This window comes from Salvelinus fontinalis, chromosome 36 (assembly GCF_029448725.1).
Source record: "Salvelinus fontinalis isolate EN_2023a chromosome 36, ASM2944872v1, whole genome shotgun sequence".
Taxonomy (NCBI): Eukaryota; Metazoa; Chordata; class Actinopteri; order Salmoniformes; family Salmonidae; genus Salvelinus; species Salvelinus fontinalis.
Genome location: NC_074700.1, coordinates 34,029,806 through 34,047,517, shown reverse-complemented (window position 1 = coordinate 34,047,517; position 17,712 = coordinate 34,029,806). Strand labels below are relative to the sequence as shown.

The 17,712-nt window shown below is 45.9% G+C and overlaps 1 protein-coding gene across 1 annotated transcript; it reads left to right on the top strand.

Moving 5' to 3' along the window:
- The first annotated feature begins 4,699 nt into the window (after positions 1–4,699).
- On the top strand, positions 4,700–17,014 carry zgc:85858 (uncharacterized protein LOC405879 homolog). Its single transcript, XM_055901350.1, has 3 exons — positions 4,700–5,106; positions 8,534–8,609; positions 13,146–17,014. The coding sequence occupies exons 1-3, from the start codon at positions 5,023–5,025 to the stop codon at positions 13,184–13,186; spliced, it is 201 nt and encodes a 66-aa protein (XP_055757325.1). The 5' UTR covers positions 4,700–5,022; the 3' UTR covers positions 13,187–17,014.
- Positions 17,015–17,712: the final 698 nt, after the last annotated feature.

Here is a 17,712-nt window from a genome sequence, read left to right as displayed (position 1 = left end):
AGAGATGGCAGGTTAAAAGCCTGATATGCACAAAGGTGCAGAGATGGCAGGTTAAAAGCCTGATATGGACAGTGATGGTGTAGAGATGGCAGGTTAAAAGCCTGATATGCACAGTGAAGGTGCAGAGATGGCAGGTTAAAAGCCTGATATGGACAGTGATGGTGTAGAGATGGCAGGAGCAGGTTAAAAGCCTGATATGGACAGTGATGGTGTAGAGATGGCAGGTTAAAAGCCTGATATGGACAGTGATGGTGTAGAGATGGCAGGTTAAAAGCCTGATATGGACAGTGATGGTGTAGAGATGGCAGGTTAAAAGCCTGATATGGACAGTGATGGTGTAGAGATGGCAGGTTAAAAGCATGATATGGACAGTGATGGTGCAGAGATGGCAGGAGCAGGTTAAAAGCCTGATATGGACAGTGATGGTGAAGAGATGGCAGGTTAAAAGCCTGATATGGACAGTGATGGTGTAGAGATGGCAGGTTAAAAGCCTGATATGGACAGTGATGGTGTAGAGATGGCAGGTTAAAAGCCTGATATGGACAGTGATGTTGTAGAGATGGCAGGCTAAAAGCCTGATATGGACAGTGATGGTGTAGAGATGGCAGGTTAAAAGCCTGATATGGACAGTGATGGTGTAGAGATGGCAGGCTAAAAGCCTGATATGGACAGTGATGTTGTAGAGATGGCAGGTTAAAAGCCTGATATGGACAGTGATGTTGTAGAGATGGCAGGTTAAAAGCCTGATATGGACAGTGATGGTGTAGAGATGGCAGGTTAAAAGCCTGATATGGACAGTGATGGTGTAGAGATGGCAGGTTAAAAGCCTGATATGGACAGTGATGGTGTAGAGATGGCAGGTTAAAAGCCTGATATGGACAGTGATGGTGCAGAGATGGCAGGCTAAAAGCCTGATATGGACAGTGATGGTGTAGAGATGGCAGGTTAAAAGCCTGATATGGACAGTGATGGTGCAGAGATGGCAGGAGCAGGTTAAAAGCCTGATATGGACAGTGATGGTGTAGAGATGGCAGGAGCAGGTTAAAAGCCTGATATGGACAGTGATGGTGTAGAGATGGCAGGCTAAAAGCCTGATATGGACAGTGATGTTGTAGAGATGGCAGGTTAAAAGCCTGATATGGACAGTGATGGTGTAGAGATGGCAGGTTAAAAGCCTGATATGGACAGTGATGGTGCAGAGATGGTAGGTTAAAAGCCTGATATGGACAGTGATGGTGCAGAGATGGCAGGAGCAGGTTAAAAGCATGATATGGACAGTGATGGTGCAGAGATGGCAGGAGCAGGTTAAAAGCCTGATATGGACAGTGATGGTGTAGAGATGGCAGGTTAAAAGCCTGATATGGACAGTGATGGTGCAGAGATGGCAGGAGCAGGTTAAAAGCATGATATGGACAGTGATGGTGCAGAGATGGCAGGAGCAGGTTAAAAGCCTGATATGGACAGTGATGGTGTAGAGATGGCAAGCTAAAAGCCTGATATGGACAGTGATGGTGTAGAGATGGCAGGCTAAAAGCCTGATATGGACAGTGATGTTGTAGAGATGGCAGGTTAAAAGCCTGATATGGACAGTGATGGTGTAGAGATGGCAGGTTAAAAGCCTGATATGGACAGTGATGTTGTAGAGATGGCAGGTTAAAAGCCTGATATGGACAGTGATGGTGTAGAGATGGCAGGTTAAAAGCCTGATATGGACAGTGATGGTGTAGAGATGGCAGGTTAAAAGCCTGATATGGACAGTGATGGTGTAGAGATGGCATGCTAAAAGCCTGATATGGACAGTGATGGTGTAGAGATGGCAGGTTAAAAGCCTGATATGGACAGTGATGGTGAAGAGATGGCAGGAGCAGGTTAAAAGCCTGATATGGACAGTGATGGTGAAGAGATGGCAGGTTAAAAGCCTGATATGGACAGTGATGGTGTAGAGATGGCAGGTTAAAAGCCTGATATGGACAGTGATGGTGTAGAGATGGCAGGTTAAAAGCCTGATATGGACAGTGATGGTGTAGAGATGGCAGGCTAAAAGCCTGATATGGACAGTGATGGTGTAGAGATGGCAGGTTAAAAGCCTGATATGGACAGTGATGGTGTAGAGATGGCAGGTTAAAAGCCTGATATGGACAGTGATGGTGTAGAGATGGCAAGCTAAAAGCCCGATATGGACAGTGATGGTGTAGAGATGGCAGGTTAAAAGCCTGATATGGACAGTGATGGTGTAGAGATGGCAGGTTAAAAGCCTGATATGGACAGTGATGGTGTAGAGATGGCAGGTTAAAAGCCTGATATGGACAGTGATGGTGTAGAGATGGCAGGTTAAAAGCCTGATATGGACAGTGATGGTGTAGAGATGGCAGGTTAAAAGCCTGATATGGACAGTGATGGTGTAGAGATGGCAGGTTAAAAGACTGATATGGACAGTGATGGTGCAGAGATGGCAGGAGCAGGTTAAAAGCCTGATATGGACAGTGATGGTGTAGAGATGGCAGGTTAAAAGCCTGATATGGACAGTGAAGGTGCAGAGATGGCAGGTTAAAAGCCTGATATGGACAGTGATGGTGTAGAGATGGCAGGTTAAAAGCCTGATATGGACAGTGAAGGTGCAGAGATGGCAGGTTAAAAGCCTGATATGGACAGTGATGGTGTAGAGATGGCAGGAGCAGGTTAAAAGCCTGATATGGACAGTGATGGTGTAGAGATGGCAGGTTAAAAGCCTGATATGGACAGTGATGGTGCAGAGATGGCAGGAGCAGGTTAAAAGCCTGATATGGACAGTGATGGTGTAGAGATGGCAGGTTAAAAGCCTGATATGCACAGTGAAGGTGCAGAGATGGCAGGTTAAAAGCCTGATATGGACAGTGATGGTGTAGAGATGGCAGGAGCAGGTTAAAAGCCTGATATGGACAGTGATGGTGTAGAGATGGCAGGTTAAAAGCCTGATATGGACAGTGATGGTGTAGAGATGGCAGGTTAAAAGCCTGATATGGACAGTGATGGTGCAGAGATGGCAGGAGCAGGTTAAAAGCCTGATATGGACAGTGATGGTGTAGAGATGGCAGGTTAAAAGCCTGATATGGACAGTGAAGGTGCAGAGATGGCAGGTTAAAAGCCTGATATGGACAGTGATGGTGTAGAGATGGCAGGAGCAGGTTAAAAGCCTGATATGGACAGTGATGGTGTAGAGATGGCAGGTTAAAAGCCTGATATGGACAGTGATGGTGCAGAGATGGCAGGAGCAGGTTAAAAGCCTGATATGGACAGTGATGGTGTAGAGATGGCAGGTTAAAAGCCTGATATGCACAGTGAAGGTGCAGAGATGGCAGGTTAAAAGCCTGATATGGACAGTGATGGTGTAGAGATGGCAGGAGCAGGTTAAAAGCCTGATATGGACAGTGATGGTGCAGAGTAGGGCGGGGTAGACTAGTGGTTAGAGCATTGGACTAGTAACCAAAGGTTGCAAGTTCGAATCCCTGAGCTGACAAGGTACACATCTGTCGTTCTGCCCCTGGACACGGCAGTTAACCCACTGTTCCTAGTCCTTCATTACAAATAAGAATTTGTTCTTAACTGACTTGCCTAGTTAAATAAAGAGATGGAATGAGCAGTGGAATAGAGATACTAAGGGCAGGCATTTATTTCAAGTGGGGAAGAGAAGAGGGTATTTTTTACAAGATTAAGGGTGGGACACAGGTAGTAGATTAAGACCTTAAATGTGATAGGAAAGCATCCAACAGGAAAGTGTGATTGTTGCCAGGAAACAGAGACCATGACAGAGACCGTATGCTGCAGTATCAGAGGGAAAGAGAGAGGCTGAGATCTAGTATGAGGGTGAAGGGGATACAGGAAATTAGTTGAAAGAGTATATTGAGTCGAACGTCATTAGATATAGTCTCAAATATTTTGTTATTTTTTTTAAGAGCAACGGGGCTGGCAGGTAGGATTTAGTTTCTCCTTGTCTCCGGCCCACACTCATGTACAGTAGGTGGCGGTAATGCACCATAACGTTGGATGCTAACAGCCGATAAACCCCAGTCTAGAAGAAGTTAGTTTTATTTAACTTTAAACTCTGCATTGTTGGGAAAGCTCGTTAGCAAACATTTCACGAAAAAGTCTACATTAGTTGTATTCGGCGTATGTGACAAATGGAATTAGATGTTGTATTTGATAGGTTTTTATTAAAAGTATGAATTTCAGCACCGCAGTTGGAAATGTATATTTCGACAAGAATCGACTGATGGTGTCTAAATGTTGTCAAAACTCAACTCTGCCTCGATATAAGAGAACGGAGTTGAGCGGTCCTCGACTACATTCACGTGGACCACCACGAAACGGACGAGTTTAGGAAGATGTTTTTCAGTTACAGCGAAACCGGGATAGCGGAGGCACATACACAGCTAAAATAAGTCCATGTAAAATACGTTCGAATTGAACAGATTACAACAACAAAACAACACTGCTTGAAATGCAGGCAAGTAGCCAGTATTTCTGGCAACAAGGTTCCTTAAAACAACTAGCTTCATTTAATTTGTGAAACGGATCCCAGGGCGGTTTTGGGTTGTTTAGTTTGGGGTAGATAAGAATAAACCGACACAAGACCTGCCCATTGCAAACACGTATCAGGGAGCCTCCATACTAGAGCTACTTCCGGTAGCTAGCCGGCTAACAGCAGGCTGCCACACTAGACCCTCGCCACCTGACGAGGGTAGAAGCATCTACTTCCGGTAGCTATCCGGCTAACAGCAAGCTGCCACTCTAGACCCTCGCCACCTGACGAGGGTAGAAGCATCTACTTCCGGTAGCTAGCCGGCTAACAGCAAGCTAACAACCATTAGCCTTCGCGGGCTGGACGCTACAGGAGTTGTCGGCTATTCCTATTCATTGCTAAAAATCTAACCAACAAACCGCCTCCTTTCTCGTAGTCCTTATATGTAAGTGATACGCCGGTGGTTGAGTTAGTGTATCGTCATTTCGTGGCTGTGAGTGACTTTTGACACACCGGTTCTCGACATGTCGGCGGTCCAACGGATGAAAGTGGCTAACGAGAAACACAGCAAGACCATAACGCAGCGAGGACACGTCCAGAAAACCACGGTTAGAATCTAGCTAGTTAACTAACATTAGCTGGCTGTCAGCTCCACACACACCGATAGCTACTAGGCAGCCGATAGTGCAGACCTAGCGCCCATACACTATCGGCTGCCTAGGCTATGATAGCTAACGTTACCGGCTAACTAGTTGGCTATTCAATCAGCTGGCCATTCAAACTGAAAGCTCACTGTAACAAGTTGAAACTACAAACTGTCTGCTTGGGAATCAAACTGATAGTTCACCATTCACAGTGCACGATGCTGTAGTTCATTACATGTTATAGTTCTTAGCTAAGATTGATTTATTCTTAATTAAGACACGTTTTGGCTGCCGACACGTTAGCAAGCATGCTTGTCCACCTAGCTAGCTAGGGATTCTAATTTTGGCTGTCTTGACCATTCGACTTAAGGCTGCGTTTCAAAGTAGACAGCCCTCGACCCTAAACCCTCAGCCCTAAACCCTCAGCCCGTTTTACGTCGTCAGATCCGAGTGTACCTTAAATGTCATTGAGATGATCTGAAGTTGAGCTTAAAAAGAACCAACCTAAAGCTATTAATGTACCTAGTAAGCTAACGTATCTAGCTAGCACTCCTGTCAGATAGCTAGCTACAGGTACCCATAGCGGGCTAGCTATTTTTAATAGTTTGGTCATTTATTCCAATACAGTTCAGAATTCCCCAAAAAAGGTTTTTATGATTCTAGCTAACGTTACGTTTTATAGGCTCCTCACTACGAGATTAGGTCAATTTGCCAACTCTAAAATCAATGTCTATATATTTTAGAAAGCTAGCGTCATACTTGTTTCTGACGTGCCGAAAATGCAGCCTTGTTTATTACATTTGACACTTCGCGGTCACCAGAGTTTGACATGTGACTACAGTTTAATGGCGGGTCGTATCAACCCCGCAAGGGAACAAAGTTGTCCACTCGCTCCCTCTAGCTAAATCGAGGGCCGAGGAGGCGACGTTAGTGAATACGACCAACACTTTAAATGGCAATCAATCTGCATTCGGTTTGGACGGGGATTCCCCCCGAGGGAATGTAGCTGTCTGAGGGGGTAAAAATACCGTGTTTGGCCTGCAGCTTTGGGGACATGATATCTATCCATGTTCATGTAAACATTGTTGTGCTACATTAGCCAACTAGTAGCTCATTTGCCAGTGAAATGAACTCAAGATGTTTGACTAGTAAAGTGGTCATTAAAGCAAGCTGTGTGTTTTTGTCAAAGTGTAGACGTTATTACCACCACAACTCTAGCTAGAGCAGGGTAGATGTTCCGTTCTAGGGACGTTGTTGGCTAGCGAACCTTAGAGCACTACCTAGAGCTAATCACTGATCACTTCATACAGTGATTTTGTTGTTGTTGTTGTAACAGGTCAGGATAGTGTTTTTCCTTACCTTAACCTCAGTCTCCTAACCTGCAACAAAACAGTATCGAAGTGCTGCCTACTGGCATGACGCAGTTCGTCTGGACATGCGCTGTTCTCACACTCTCCCGTCGTGGATAGAAAGTGTGCATAAAGCCAGTCTAGTAATGCCAACTAGTACAGTGAGTCCACCCACAACACGAGTTTACTAGGGATTGATTCATTATGCAGTGTACTATCTATAGCTATATACTGGGATTTAGTTATTTATAAACTTTAAAAAAATTAATATTACATATCAAGTAGCGTAACAACGAGGGAAAAAAGTCGTGGGCTTGAGGATAAATTCAGCCACTACCCACTTTTCCTGGCTAATAGCCTAGAAAAATGATCTGCAATGTTCACAGTAAATTAAATCCAAATTGATACTCTCCCCTGGTCTCCTGAAGTCCTCCTATTTTTGTGTGCAAATGATTTCACCACGGCCCGTAGGTCCAGGTTGGGAATGATTTCACCACGGCCCGTAGGTCCAGGTTGGGAATGATTTCACCACGGCCCGTAGGTCCAGTTGGGCCCAACTGTTTTCTACACTGAGTACTGGTATTAACCCTGTATTAACCCTGTCTCCCCTCTGGTATTAACCCTGTGTTAACCCTGTGTTAACCCTGTGTTAACCCTGTGTTAACCCTGTGTTAACCCTGTAATAACCCTGTATTAACCCTGTATTAACCCTGTATTAACCCTGTGTTAACCCTGTAATAACCCTGTATTAACCCTGTCTCCCCTCTGGTATTAACCCTGTATTAACCCTGTCTCCCCTCTGGTATTAACCCTGTATTAACCCTGTCTCCCCTCTGGTATTAACCTTGTATTAACCCTGTGTTAACCCTGTGTTAACCCTGTAATAACCCTGTCTCCCCTCTCTCTGGTGTTAACCCTGTGTTAACCCTGTATTAACCCTGTCTCCCCTCTCTCTGGTGTTAACCCTGTGTTAACCCTGTATTAACCCTGTGTTAACCCTGTCCCCTCTCTCTGGTGTTTACCCTGTATTAACCCTGTGTTAACCCTGTGTTAACCCTGTGTTAACCCTGTCCCCTCTCTCTGGTGTTAACCCTGTATTAACCCTGTATTAACCCTGTATTAACCCTGTATTAACCCTGTGTTAACCCTGTCCCCTCTCTCTGGTATTAACCCTGTATTAACCCTGTCTCCCCTCTCTCTGGTGTTAACCCTGTGTTAACCCTGTATTAACCCTGTGTTAACCCTGTCCCCTCTCTCTGGTATTAACTCTGTATTAACCCTGTCTCCCCTCTCTCTGGTATTAACCCTGTGTTAACCCTGTATTAACCCTGTATTAACCCTGTGTTAACCCTGTATTAACCCTGTATTAACCCTGTATTAACCCTGTCCCCTCTCTCTGGTATTAACCCTGTATTAACCCTGTCTCCCCTCTCTCTGGTGTTAACCCTGTATTAACCCTGTATTAACCCTGTGTTAACCCTGTCCCCTCTCTCTGGTATTAACCCTGTATTAACCCTGTCTCCCCTCTGTCTGGTGTTAACCTTGTGTTAACCCTGTATTAACCCTGTATTAACCCTGTGTTAACCCTGTCCCCTCTCTCTGGTATTAACTCTGTATTAACCCTGTCTCCCCTCTCTCTGGTGTTAACCCTGTATTAACCCTGTATTAACCCTGTGTTAACCCTGTGTTAACCCTGTATTAACCCTGTCTCCCCTCTCTGGTGTTAACCCTGTATTAACCCTGTGTTAACCCTGTATTAACCCTGTGTTAACCCTGTATTAACCCTGTGTTAACCCTGTATTAACCCTGTGTTAACCCTGTATTAACCCTGTGTTAACCCTGTGTTAACCCTGTGTTAACCCTGTGTTAACCCTCTGTTAACCCTGTGTTAACCCTGTATTAACCCTGTCTCCCCTCTCTGGTGTTAACCCTGTATTAACCCTGTGTTAACCCTGTCTCCCTCTCTGGTGTTAACCCTGTATTAACCCTGTATTAACCCTGTGTTAACCCTGTATTAACCCTGTGTTAACCCTGTGTTTCAGCGGGTGGTGAATGAGGAGAAGTCTCCTGTTGGTCCCTGGCTACTGGCTCTCTTTGTCTTTGTTGTGTGTGGATCAGGTAAGAGACTGTATGTGTATATATATGTATATATGTGTATGTATGTGTGTGTACAGTTGAAGTCTGAAGTTTACATATTCTTTAGCCAAATACATTTAAACTCAGGTTTTCACAATTCCTGACATTTAATCCTAGTAAAAATTCCCTGTCTTAGGTCAGTTAGGATCACCACTTTATTTTAAGAATGTGAAATGTCAGAATAATAGTAGAGAATCATTTATTTCAGCTTTAATTTCTTTCATCACATTCCAGTGGGTCAGAAGTTTACATTCACTCAATTAGTATTTGGTAGCATTGCCTTCAATGGAAACATGATGCACCTGAGCTCAATGTCGAGTCTCATAGCAAAGGGTCTCAATAACTTATGTAAAATAAGGTATTGATGTTTATTTTTAATACATTTAGCAAAATTTCTAGACACCTGTTTTCGCTTTGTCATTATGAGGTATTGTGTGTAGATTGAGGATTTAAAACAATATATATATTTTAGAATAAGGTTGTAACGTAACAAAATGTGGAGAAAGTCAAAGGGGTCTGAATACTTTCATTTTGTATGAACTATGACTAGAACACACTATTCAAGGGTTTTTCTTTATTTGTACTTTTTTCTGCATCGTAGAATAATATACAATATTTTTTGATTTGTTTAACATTTTTGTTGGTTACTACATGATTCCATATGTGTTATTTCATAGTTTTGATGTCTTCACTATTATTCTACAATGTAGAAAATAGTAAAAATAAAGAAAAACCCTTGACTGAGTAGGTGTAAAACTTTTGATCGGTAGTGTATACTCGTATGAAGTGGACATCAGTGGTTCTGAACCACGACTAGAAGACTGTTTACCTATAAAGTGGGGAAACAGTATGTAAACATTATTAAAGTCATCTGAGTTAAATATCTATGTGTCTTCAGAACATATTCACACCCATAGACTTTTTCCATATTTTGTTGTTAGTCTGAATTTTAAAATTAATATAAAGTTAGGTTTTTTTCACTGGCCTATAATATAATAATACAATAACAATAATATAATATATATAATAATATAATATACCCCATAATGTTAAAGTGGAGTTGTCTTTTCAAAATGTTTACATATGAATTAAAAATGAAAAGCTGACATGTTTTGCGTCAATAATTTAACCCCTCTGTAATGGCCTACATACGTTTAGGAGTAAAAATTTGCTTAAGTTAGATAATAATATGCACTTTGTGTTTAACATGATTTTATGAATGACTTCCTCATCTCTGCACACATACAATTAATTATCTGTAAGGTCCCTCAGTCGAGCAGGGAATTTCAAACACAGTTTCTACCACAAAGACCGGGGAGGTTTTACAATGTCTCTCAAAGAATGTCACATATTAGTAGATGGGTAAAAATGAAAAAAGTTCACATTTAATATTCCTTTGAGCATGGTGAAGTTATTAATTACTTTGGATGGTGAATCAATACACCCATTCACTACAAAGACACAGACGTCCTTCCTAACTCAGTTGCCGGAGAGGAAGGAAACCGCTCAGGGATTTCACCATGAGGCCAATGCTGACTGTAAAACAGTTACAGAGTTTAATGGCTGTGATAGGAGAAAACTGAGGATGGATCAACAACATTGTAGTTACTCCACAACACTAACCTAAATGACAGAGTGAAAAGAAGGAAGCCTGTACAGAATATAAATATTCCAAAACACACATCCTGTTTGCAACAAGACCCTAAAGTAATACTGCAACAAAAAATGTGGCAAAGCAATTAACTTTTTGTCCTGAAAAGTGTTAAAAAAAGTTATGTTTGGAGAAGATACAACACATTACTGAGTATCACTCTCCATGTTTTCAAGCATAGTGGTGGCTGCATCATGTTATGGGTTTGCTTGTCATCGTTAAGGACTGGATAAAAAAAATTGAATGGAGCTAAGAACAGGCAGAATCCTAGAGTAAAACGTGGTTCAGTCTGCTTTCCACCAGACACTGGGAGATGAACTCACCTTTCAGCAGGACAATAACCTAAAACACAAGGCCAAATCCTAGAGGAAAACCTGGTTCAGTCTGCTTTCCACCAGACACTGGGACATGAATTCACCTTTCAGCAGGACAATAACCTAAAACACAAGGCCAAATATACACTGGAGTTGCTTACCAAGATGACAGTGAACATTCCTGAATGGCCAAATTACAGTTTTGACTTAAATCTACTTGAAAATCTATAATCTAAAAAAGAATAATGGGCAAATGTATTACAATCCAGATGCTTCTATAAAGTATTGCCTCGGGTGTAATTTAGATAATTCTGTATTTCATTTTCAATAAATGTACCAGAAAATAAACCTGTTATCACCGTTGTTATGGGGTATAGATGGGTTTTTATTTTATCCAGTTTAAATTCGGCCTCTAACACAAGTCAAAGGATATGAATACTTTGAGATCAGCAGTCAAAGGTGCAGGGTAACCGGCTAGTGACAGTGACTAAGTTCAGGGCAGGGTAACTGGCTAGTAGCCGGCTAGTGACAGTGACTAATTTCAGGGCAGGGTACTGGGTGGAGGCTGGCTAGTGACAGTGACTAATTTCAGGGCAGGGCACTGGGTGGAGGCTGGCTAGTGACAGTGACTAATTTCAGGGCAGGGTACTGGGAGGAGGCTGGCTAGTGACAGTGACTAATTTCAGGGCAGGGTACTGGGAGGAGGCTGGCTAGTGACAGTGACTAAGTTCAGAGCGGGGTACTGGGAGGAGGCCGGCTAGTGACAGTGACTAAGTTCAGGGCAGGGTACTGGGTGGTAACCAGCTAGTGACAGTGACTAAGTTCAGGGCAGGGTACTGGGTGGAGGCTGGCTAGTGACAGTGACTAAGTTCAGGGCGGGGTACTGGGTGGAGGCTGGCTAGTGACAGTGACTAAGTTCAGGGCGGGGTAACCGGCTAGTAGCCGGCTAGTGACAGTGACTAAGTTCAGGGCAGGGTAACCGGCTAGTAGCCGGCTAGTGACAGTGACTAAGTTCAGGGCAGGGTACTGGGTGGTAGCCGGCTAGTGACAGTGACTAAGTTCAGGGCTGGGTATTGGGTGGAGGCTGGCTAGTGACAGTGACTAATTTCAGGGCAGGGTACTGGGTGGAGGCTGGCTAGTGACAGTGACTAAGTTCAGGGCAGGGTATTGGGTGGAGGCTGGCTAGTGACAGTGACTAATTTCAGGGCAGGGTATTGGGTGGAGGCTGGCTAGTGACAGTGACTAAGTTCAGGGCAGGGTACTGGGTGAAGGCTGGCTAGTGACAGTGACTAAGTTCAGGGCAGGGTACTGGGTGGAGGCTGGCTAGTGACAGTGACTAAGTTCAGGGCAGGGTACTGGGTGGAGGCTGGCTAGTGACAGTGACTAAGTTCAGGGCAGGGTATTGGGTGGAGGCTGGCTAGTGACAGTGAGTAAGTTCAGGGCAGGGTATTGGGTGGAGGCTGGCTAGTGACAGTGAGTAAGTTCAGGGCAGGGTACTGGGTGGAGGCCGGCTAGTGACAGTGACTAAGTTCAGGGCAGGGTACTGGGTGGTAACCAGCTAGTGACAGTGACTAAGTTCAGGGCAGGGTACTGGGTGGAGGCTGGCTAGTGACAGTGACTAAGTTCAGGGCGGGGTACTGGGTGGAGGCTGGCTAGTGACAGTGACTAAGTTCAGGGCGGGGTAACTGGCTAGTAGCCGGCTAGTGACAGTGACTAAGTTCAGGGCAGGGTACTGGGTGGTAGCCGGCTAGTGACAGTGACTAAGTTCAGGGATGGGTATTGGGTGGAGGCTGGCTAGTGATGGCTGTTTAACAGTCTGATGGCCTTGAGATAGAAGCTGTTTTTCAGTCTCTCGGTCCCAGCTGTGATGCACCTGTACTGACCTCACTTTCTGGATGATAGCGGGATGAACAGGCCATGGACCATTCATGAAGAATAATTTTATTTTAATACGACCTTGGTTTTAAAACGTTTCCAACCGACAATGTAATTGTTCTGAACCCAAGAGCCGACCCGCGGGTTGAAAGGTTTTCATTCATTACAACAGCTAATATTTCTGTGTGTCACCCGATGCAGGACTCTGGGAATGTTTAGGTGGGGCAGACATCACAATGGACTCTGATTTGTATCTCCCTCTCCCCTCTCTCTCCCTCACCCTCCCCCCTCTCTCTCCCTCCCCCCTCTCTCTCCCTCTCCCCTCTCTCTCTTCCCTCTCTCTTCCCTCCCTCCCCCCTCTCTCTCCCTCCCCCCTCTCTCTCCCTCCCCCCTCTCTCTCCCTCTCCCCTCTCTCTCTTCCCTCTCTCTTCCCTCTCTCTCCCTCTCACTCCCTCTCTCTCCCTCTCACTCCCTCTCCCTCTCCCCTCCCTCCCCTCTCTCTCCCTCTCCCCTCCCTCCCCTCTCTCTCCCTCTCCCCTCCCTCCCCTCTCTCTCCCTCTCCCCTCTCTCTCCCTCTCCCCTCTCTCTCCCTCTCCCCTCTCTCTCCCTCTCCCCTCTCTCTCCCTCTCCCCTCTCTCTCCCTCTCCCCTCTCTCTCCCTCCCTCTCCCCTCTCTCAGCCATCTTCCAGATTATCCAGAGTATCAGGCAGGGGTTGTGATGGTTGCCACCCAGATCAGAGCCTCCTCCTCTGGGAGAAGACCAACTGCCTCACCCCATCCCTGCTCTAGCCACAAACACACACAGACATCCGGCTCAGTGTTCTCCCTTTACACACCCCCCTCCTCTCTGTGTCGAGTTAAACATTTAAGGGCTCCCGAGTGGTGCAGCGGTCTGAGGCACTGCATCTCAGTGCTTGAGGCGTCACTACAGACCCTGGTTCGATTCCAGGCTGTATCACAACTGGCTGTGATTGGGAGTCCCATAGGGCGGCGTACAATTGGCCCAGCGTCGTCCGGGTTTGGGGAGGGGTTGGCCGTCATTGTAAATAAGCATTTAATTCTTAACTGACTTGACAAGTTAAATTTAAAAAATGTTTTTAAACATCAACTGACACACACATCATCTCTGTCATGGTAAACATCAGCTCCCATCTCTGTCACGTTAAACATCTCTACATACTGTGTATTAGATTACACCATCTCTGTCACGTTAAACATCTCTACATACTGTGAATTAGATCACACCATCTCTGTCATGTTAAACATCAGCTCCCATCTCTGTCACGTTAAACATCAGCTCCCATCTCTGTCACGTTAAACATCTCTACATACTGTGAATTAGATCACATCATCTCTGTCATGTTAAACATCAGCTCCCATCTCTGTCACGTTAAACATCAGCTCCCATCTCTGTCACGTTAAACATCTCTACATACTGTGAATTAGATCACATCATCTCTGTCATGTTAAACATCTCTACATACTGTGAATTAGATCACACCATCTCTGTCATGTTAAACGTCTCTACATACTGTGTATTAGATCACACCATCTCTGTCATGTTAAACATCTCTACATACTGTGTATTAGATCACACCATCTCTGTCATGTTAAACATCTCTACATACTGTGTATTAGATCACACCATCTCTGTCATGTTAAACATCTCTACATACTGTGAATGTATTTTATCTCTCCAGGACTCTCATTTTTAACATTGCTTGGTCTGTATTGGTAATGTTGAAACATGAAATGTCTTCTGTAGTTCTTTTGAAAGAACCATTTTGTTTATGGAACGTTCTTGTCTGTAATGCTGGTTCTCCTGTCTGATCTGTACTCTGTTAGTAACACTGAGCTCAGGTCAGTATCGGTTCCACTGATGGTCACTGTTGAGATGTGGGGAGAAGAGATGGACCCTAGAGCAGTGGGGAGAGGAGATGGACCCTAGAGCAGTGGGGAGAGGAGACTGACCCTAGAGCAGTGGGGAGAGGAGACTGGCCCTAGAGCAGTGGGGAGAGGAGACTGACCCTAGAGCAGTGGGGAGAGGAGACTGACCCTAGAGCAGTGGGGAGAGGAGACTGACCCTAGAGCAGTGGGGAGAGGAGACTGACCCTAGAGCAGTGGGGAGAGGAGACTGACCCTAGAGCAGTGGGGAGAGGAGACTGACCCTAGAGCAGTGGGGAGAGGAGACTAAACCTAGAGCAGTGGGGAGAGGAGACTGACCCTAGAGCAGTGGGGAGCGGAGACTGGCCCTAGAGCAGTGGGGAGAGGAGACTGACCCTAGAGCAGTGGGGAGAGGAGACTGACCCTAGAGCAGTGGGGAGAGGAGACTAAACCTAGAGCAGTGGGGAGCGGAGACTGGCCCTAGAGCAGTGGGGAGCGGAGACTGGCCCTAGAGCAGTGGGGAGCGGAGACTGGCCCTAGAGCAGTGGGGAGAGGAGACTGTCCCTAGAGCAGTGGGGAGCGGAGACTGACCCTAGAGCAGTGGGGAGCGGAGACTGGCCCTAGAGCAGTGGGGAGGGGAGACTGGCCCTAGAGCAGTGGGGAGGGGAGACTGGCCCTAGAGCAGTGGGGAGCGGAGACTGACCCTAGAGCAGTGGGGAGCGGAGACTGGCCCTAGAGCAGTGGGGAGAGGAGACTGGCCCTAGAGCAGTGGGGAGAGGAGACTGGCCCTAGAGCAGTGGGGAGAGGAGACTGACCCTAGAGCAGTGGGGAGAGGAGACTAAACCTAGAGCAGTGGGGAGAGGAGACTAAACCTAGAGCAGTGGGGAGAGGAGACTGACCCTAGAGCAGTGGGGAGAGGAGACTGACCCTAGAGCAGTGGGGAGAGGAGACTGACCCTAGAGCAGTGGGGAGAGGAGACTGACCCTAGAGCAGTGGGGAGAGGAGACTGAACCTATCCTGACATCTCCTCTCTCTCATCGCCCTGTTCCTTTATCCTGACATCTCCTCTCTCATCGCCCTGTTTCCTTTATCCTGACATCTCCTCTCTCTCATCGCCCTGTTTCCTTTATCCTGACATCTCCTCTCTCTCATCGCCCTGTTTCCTTTATCCTGACATCTCCTCTCTCTCATCGCCCTGTTTCCTTTATCCTGACATCTCCTCTCTCTCATCGCCCTGTTTCCTTTATCCTGACATCTCCTCTCTCTCATCGCCCTGTTTCCTTTATCCTGACATCTCCTCTCTCTCATCGCCCTGTTCCTTTATCCTGACATCTCCTCTTTCTCATCGCCCTGTTTCCTTTATCCTGACATCTCCTCTCTCATCGCCCTGTTTCCTTTATCCTGACATCTCCTCTCTCTCATCGCCCTGTTTCCTTTATCCTGACATCTCCTCTCTCTCATCGCCCTGTTTCCTTTATCCTGACATCTCCTCTCTCTCATCGCCCTGTTTCCTTTATCCTGACATCACCTCTCTCTCATCGCCCTGTTTCCTTTATCCTGACATCTCCTCTCTCTCATCGCCCTGTTTCCTTTATCCTGACATCTCCTCTCTCTCATCGCCCTGTTTCCTTTATCCTGACATCTCCTCTCTCTCATCGCCCTGTTTCCTTTATCCTGACATCTCCTCTCTCTCATCGCCCTGTTTCCTTTATCCTGACATCTCCTCTCTCTCATCGCCCTGTTCCTTTATCCTGACATCTCCTCTTTCTCATCGCCCTGTTCCTTTATCCTGACATCTCCTCTTTCTCATCGCCCTGTTTCCTTTATCCTGACATCTCCTCTCTCATCGCCCTGTTTCCTTTATCCTGACATCTCCTCTCTCTCATCGCCCTGTTTCCTTTATCCTGACATCTCCTCTCTCGTCGCCCTGTTTCCTTTATCCTGACATCTCCTCTCTCTCGTCGCCCTGTTTCCTTTATCCTGACATCTCCTCTCTCTCGTCGCCCTGTTTCCTTTATCCTGACATCTCCTCTCTCTCGTCGCCCTGTTTCCTTTATCCTGACATCTCCTCTTTCATCGCCCTGTTTCCTTTATCCTGACATCTCCTCTCTCTCGTCGCCCTGTTTCCTTTATCCTGACATCTCCTCTCTCTCATCGCCCTGTTCCTTTATCCTGACATCTCCTCTCTCGTCGCCCTGTTTCCTTTATCCTGACATCTCCTCTCTCTCGTCGCCCTGTTTCCTTTATCCTGACATCTCCTCTCTCTCGTCGCCCTGTTTCCTTTATCCTGACATCTCCTCTCTCTCATCGCCCTGTTCCTTTATCCTGACATCTCTCTCATCGCCCTGTTCCGTTATCCTGACATCTCCTCTCTCTCATGTGTGTCCGTGTCCAGGAAGACTTCAGTCTGTATTCAACTGTTTTACTGTCTTCAGTTGTCTCCTACACTGGCTGTTCTGTTACTGTAGTATCTACGTGGTGTGTGTGTGTGTGTGTGTGTGTGTGTGTGTGTGTGTGTGTGTGTGTGAAGCAGCACTCCCTAGAGGCAGACACCTCTCCTGATCACCCAGGGTGTGAACGTGTGTGTGTGTCATCCACCTCCCTCCTGTAAAACGCTATGCAAATGAGTTTTATACAAATAAAACAGATTTTTTTTCTCTAAAGATGATTTTCTGTGTTTGTTTGTAAAGTATAAACACTATCAGGTCTATTTCCACAACTAAGAGCTTTTGTGAAGCGACGCCAAACTTCTGTGCCGTTTACGGGGGTGCAGAGACCATGTTATGGAAGCTCACAGGTACACCTGTCCGTTTCCGGTACTGTAGAGACCATGTTATAGAAGCTCACTGGTACACCTGTCCGTTTCCGGTACTGTAGAGACCATGTTATAGAAGCTCACTGGTACACCTGTCCGTTTCCGGTGCTGTAGAGACCATGTTATAGAAGCTCACAGGTACACCTGTCCGTTTCCGGTACTGTAGAGACCATGTTATGGAAGCTCACAGGTACACCTGTCCGTTTCCGGTACTGTAGAGACCATGTTATGGAAGCTCACTGGTACACCTGTCCGTTTCCGGTGCTCGTCTGTGGTGTTGCTCATGACGATGTCCTATCGCTGTCTCAGAATGTTTTAAAGGGACGGTACTATGTCTACGTGAGCTATAATAAGATTTAAATCATAGTATTTCATCAGAAATGAAACTACTGTGAGAAACGTAATGTTTTGGGGTTTTATATATATATATATTTAGAAGGCGGGTCAGCTTTAATATTACGGATTGTTGCTTCCATCAATGTACTAATTACTAAACCCTACAGACTACACCCTACACCCTATACCCTAAACCCTACAGACTACACC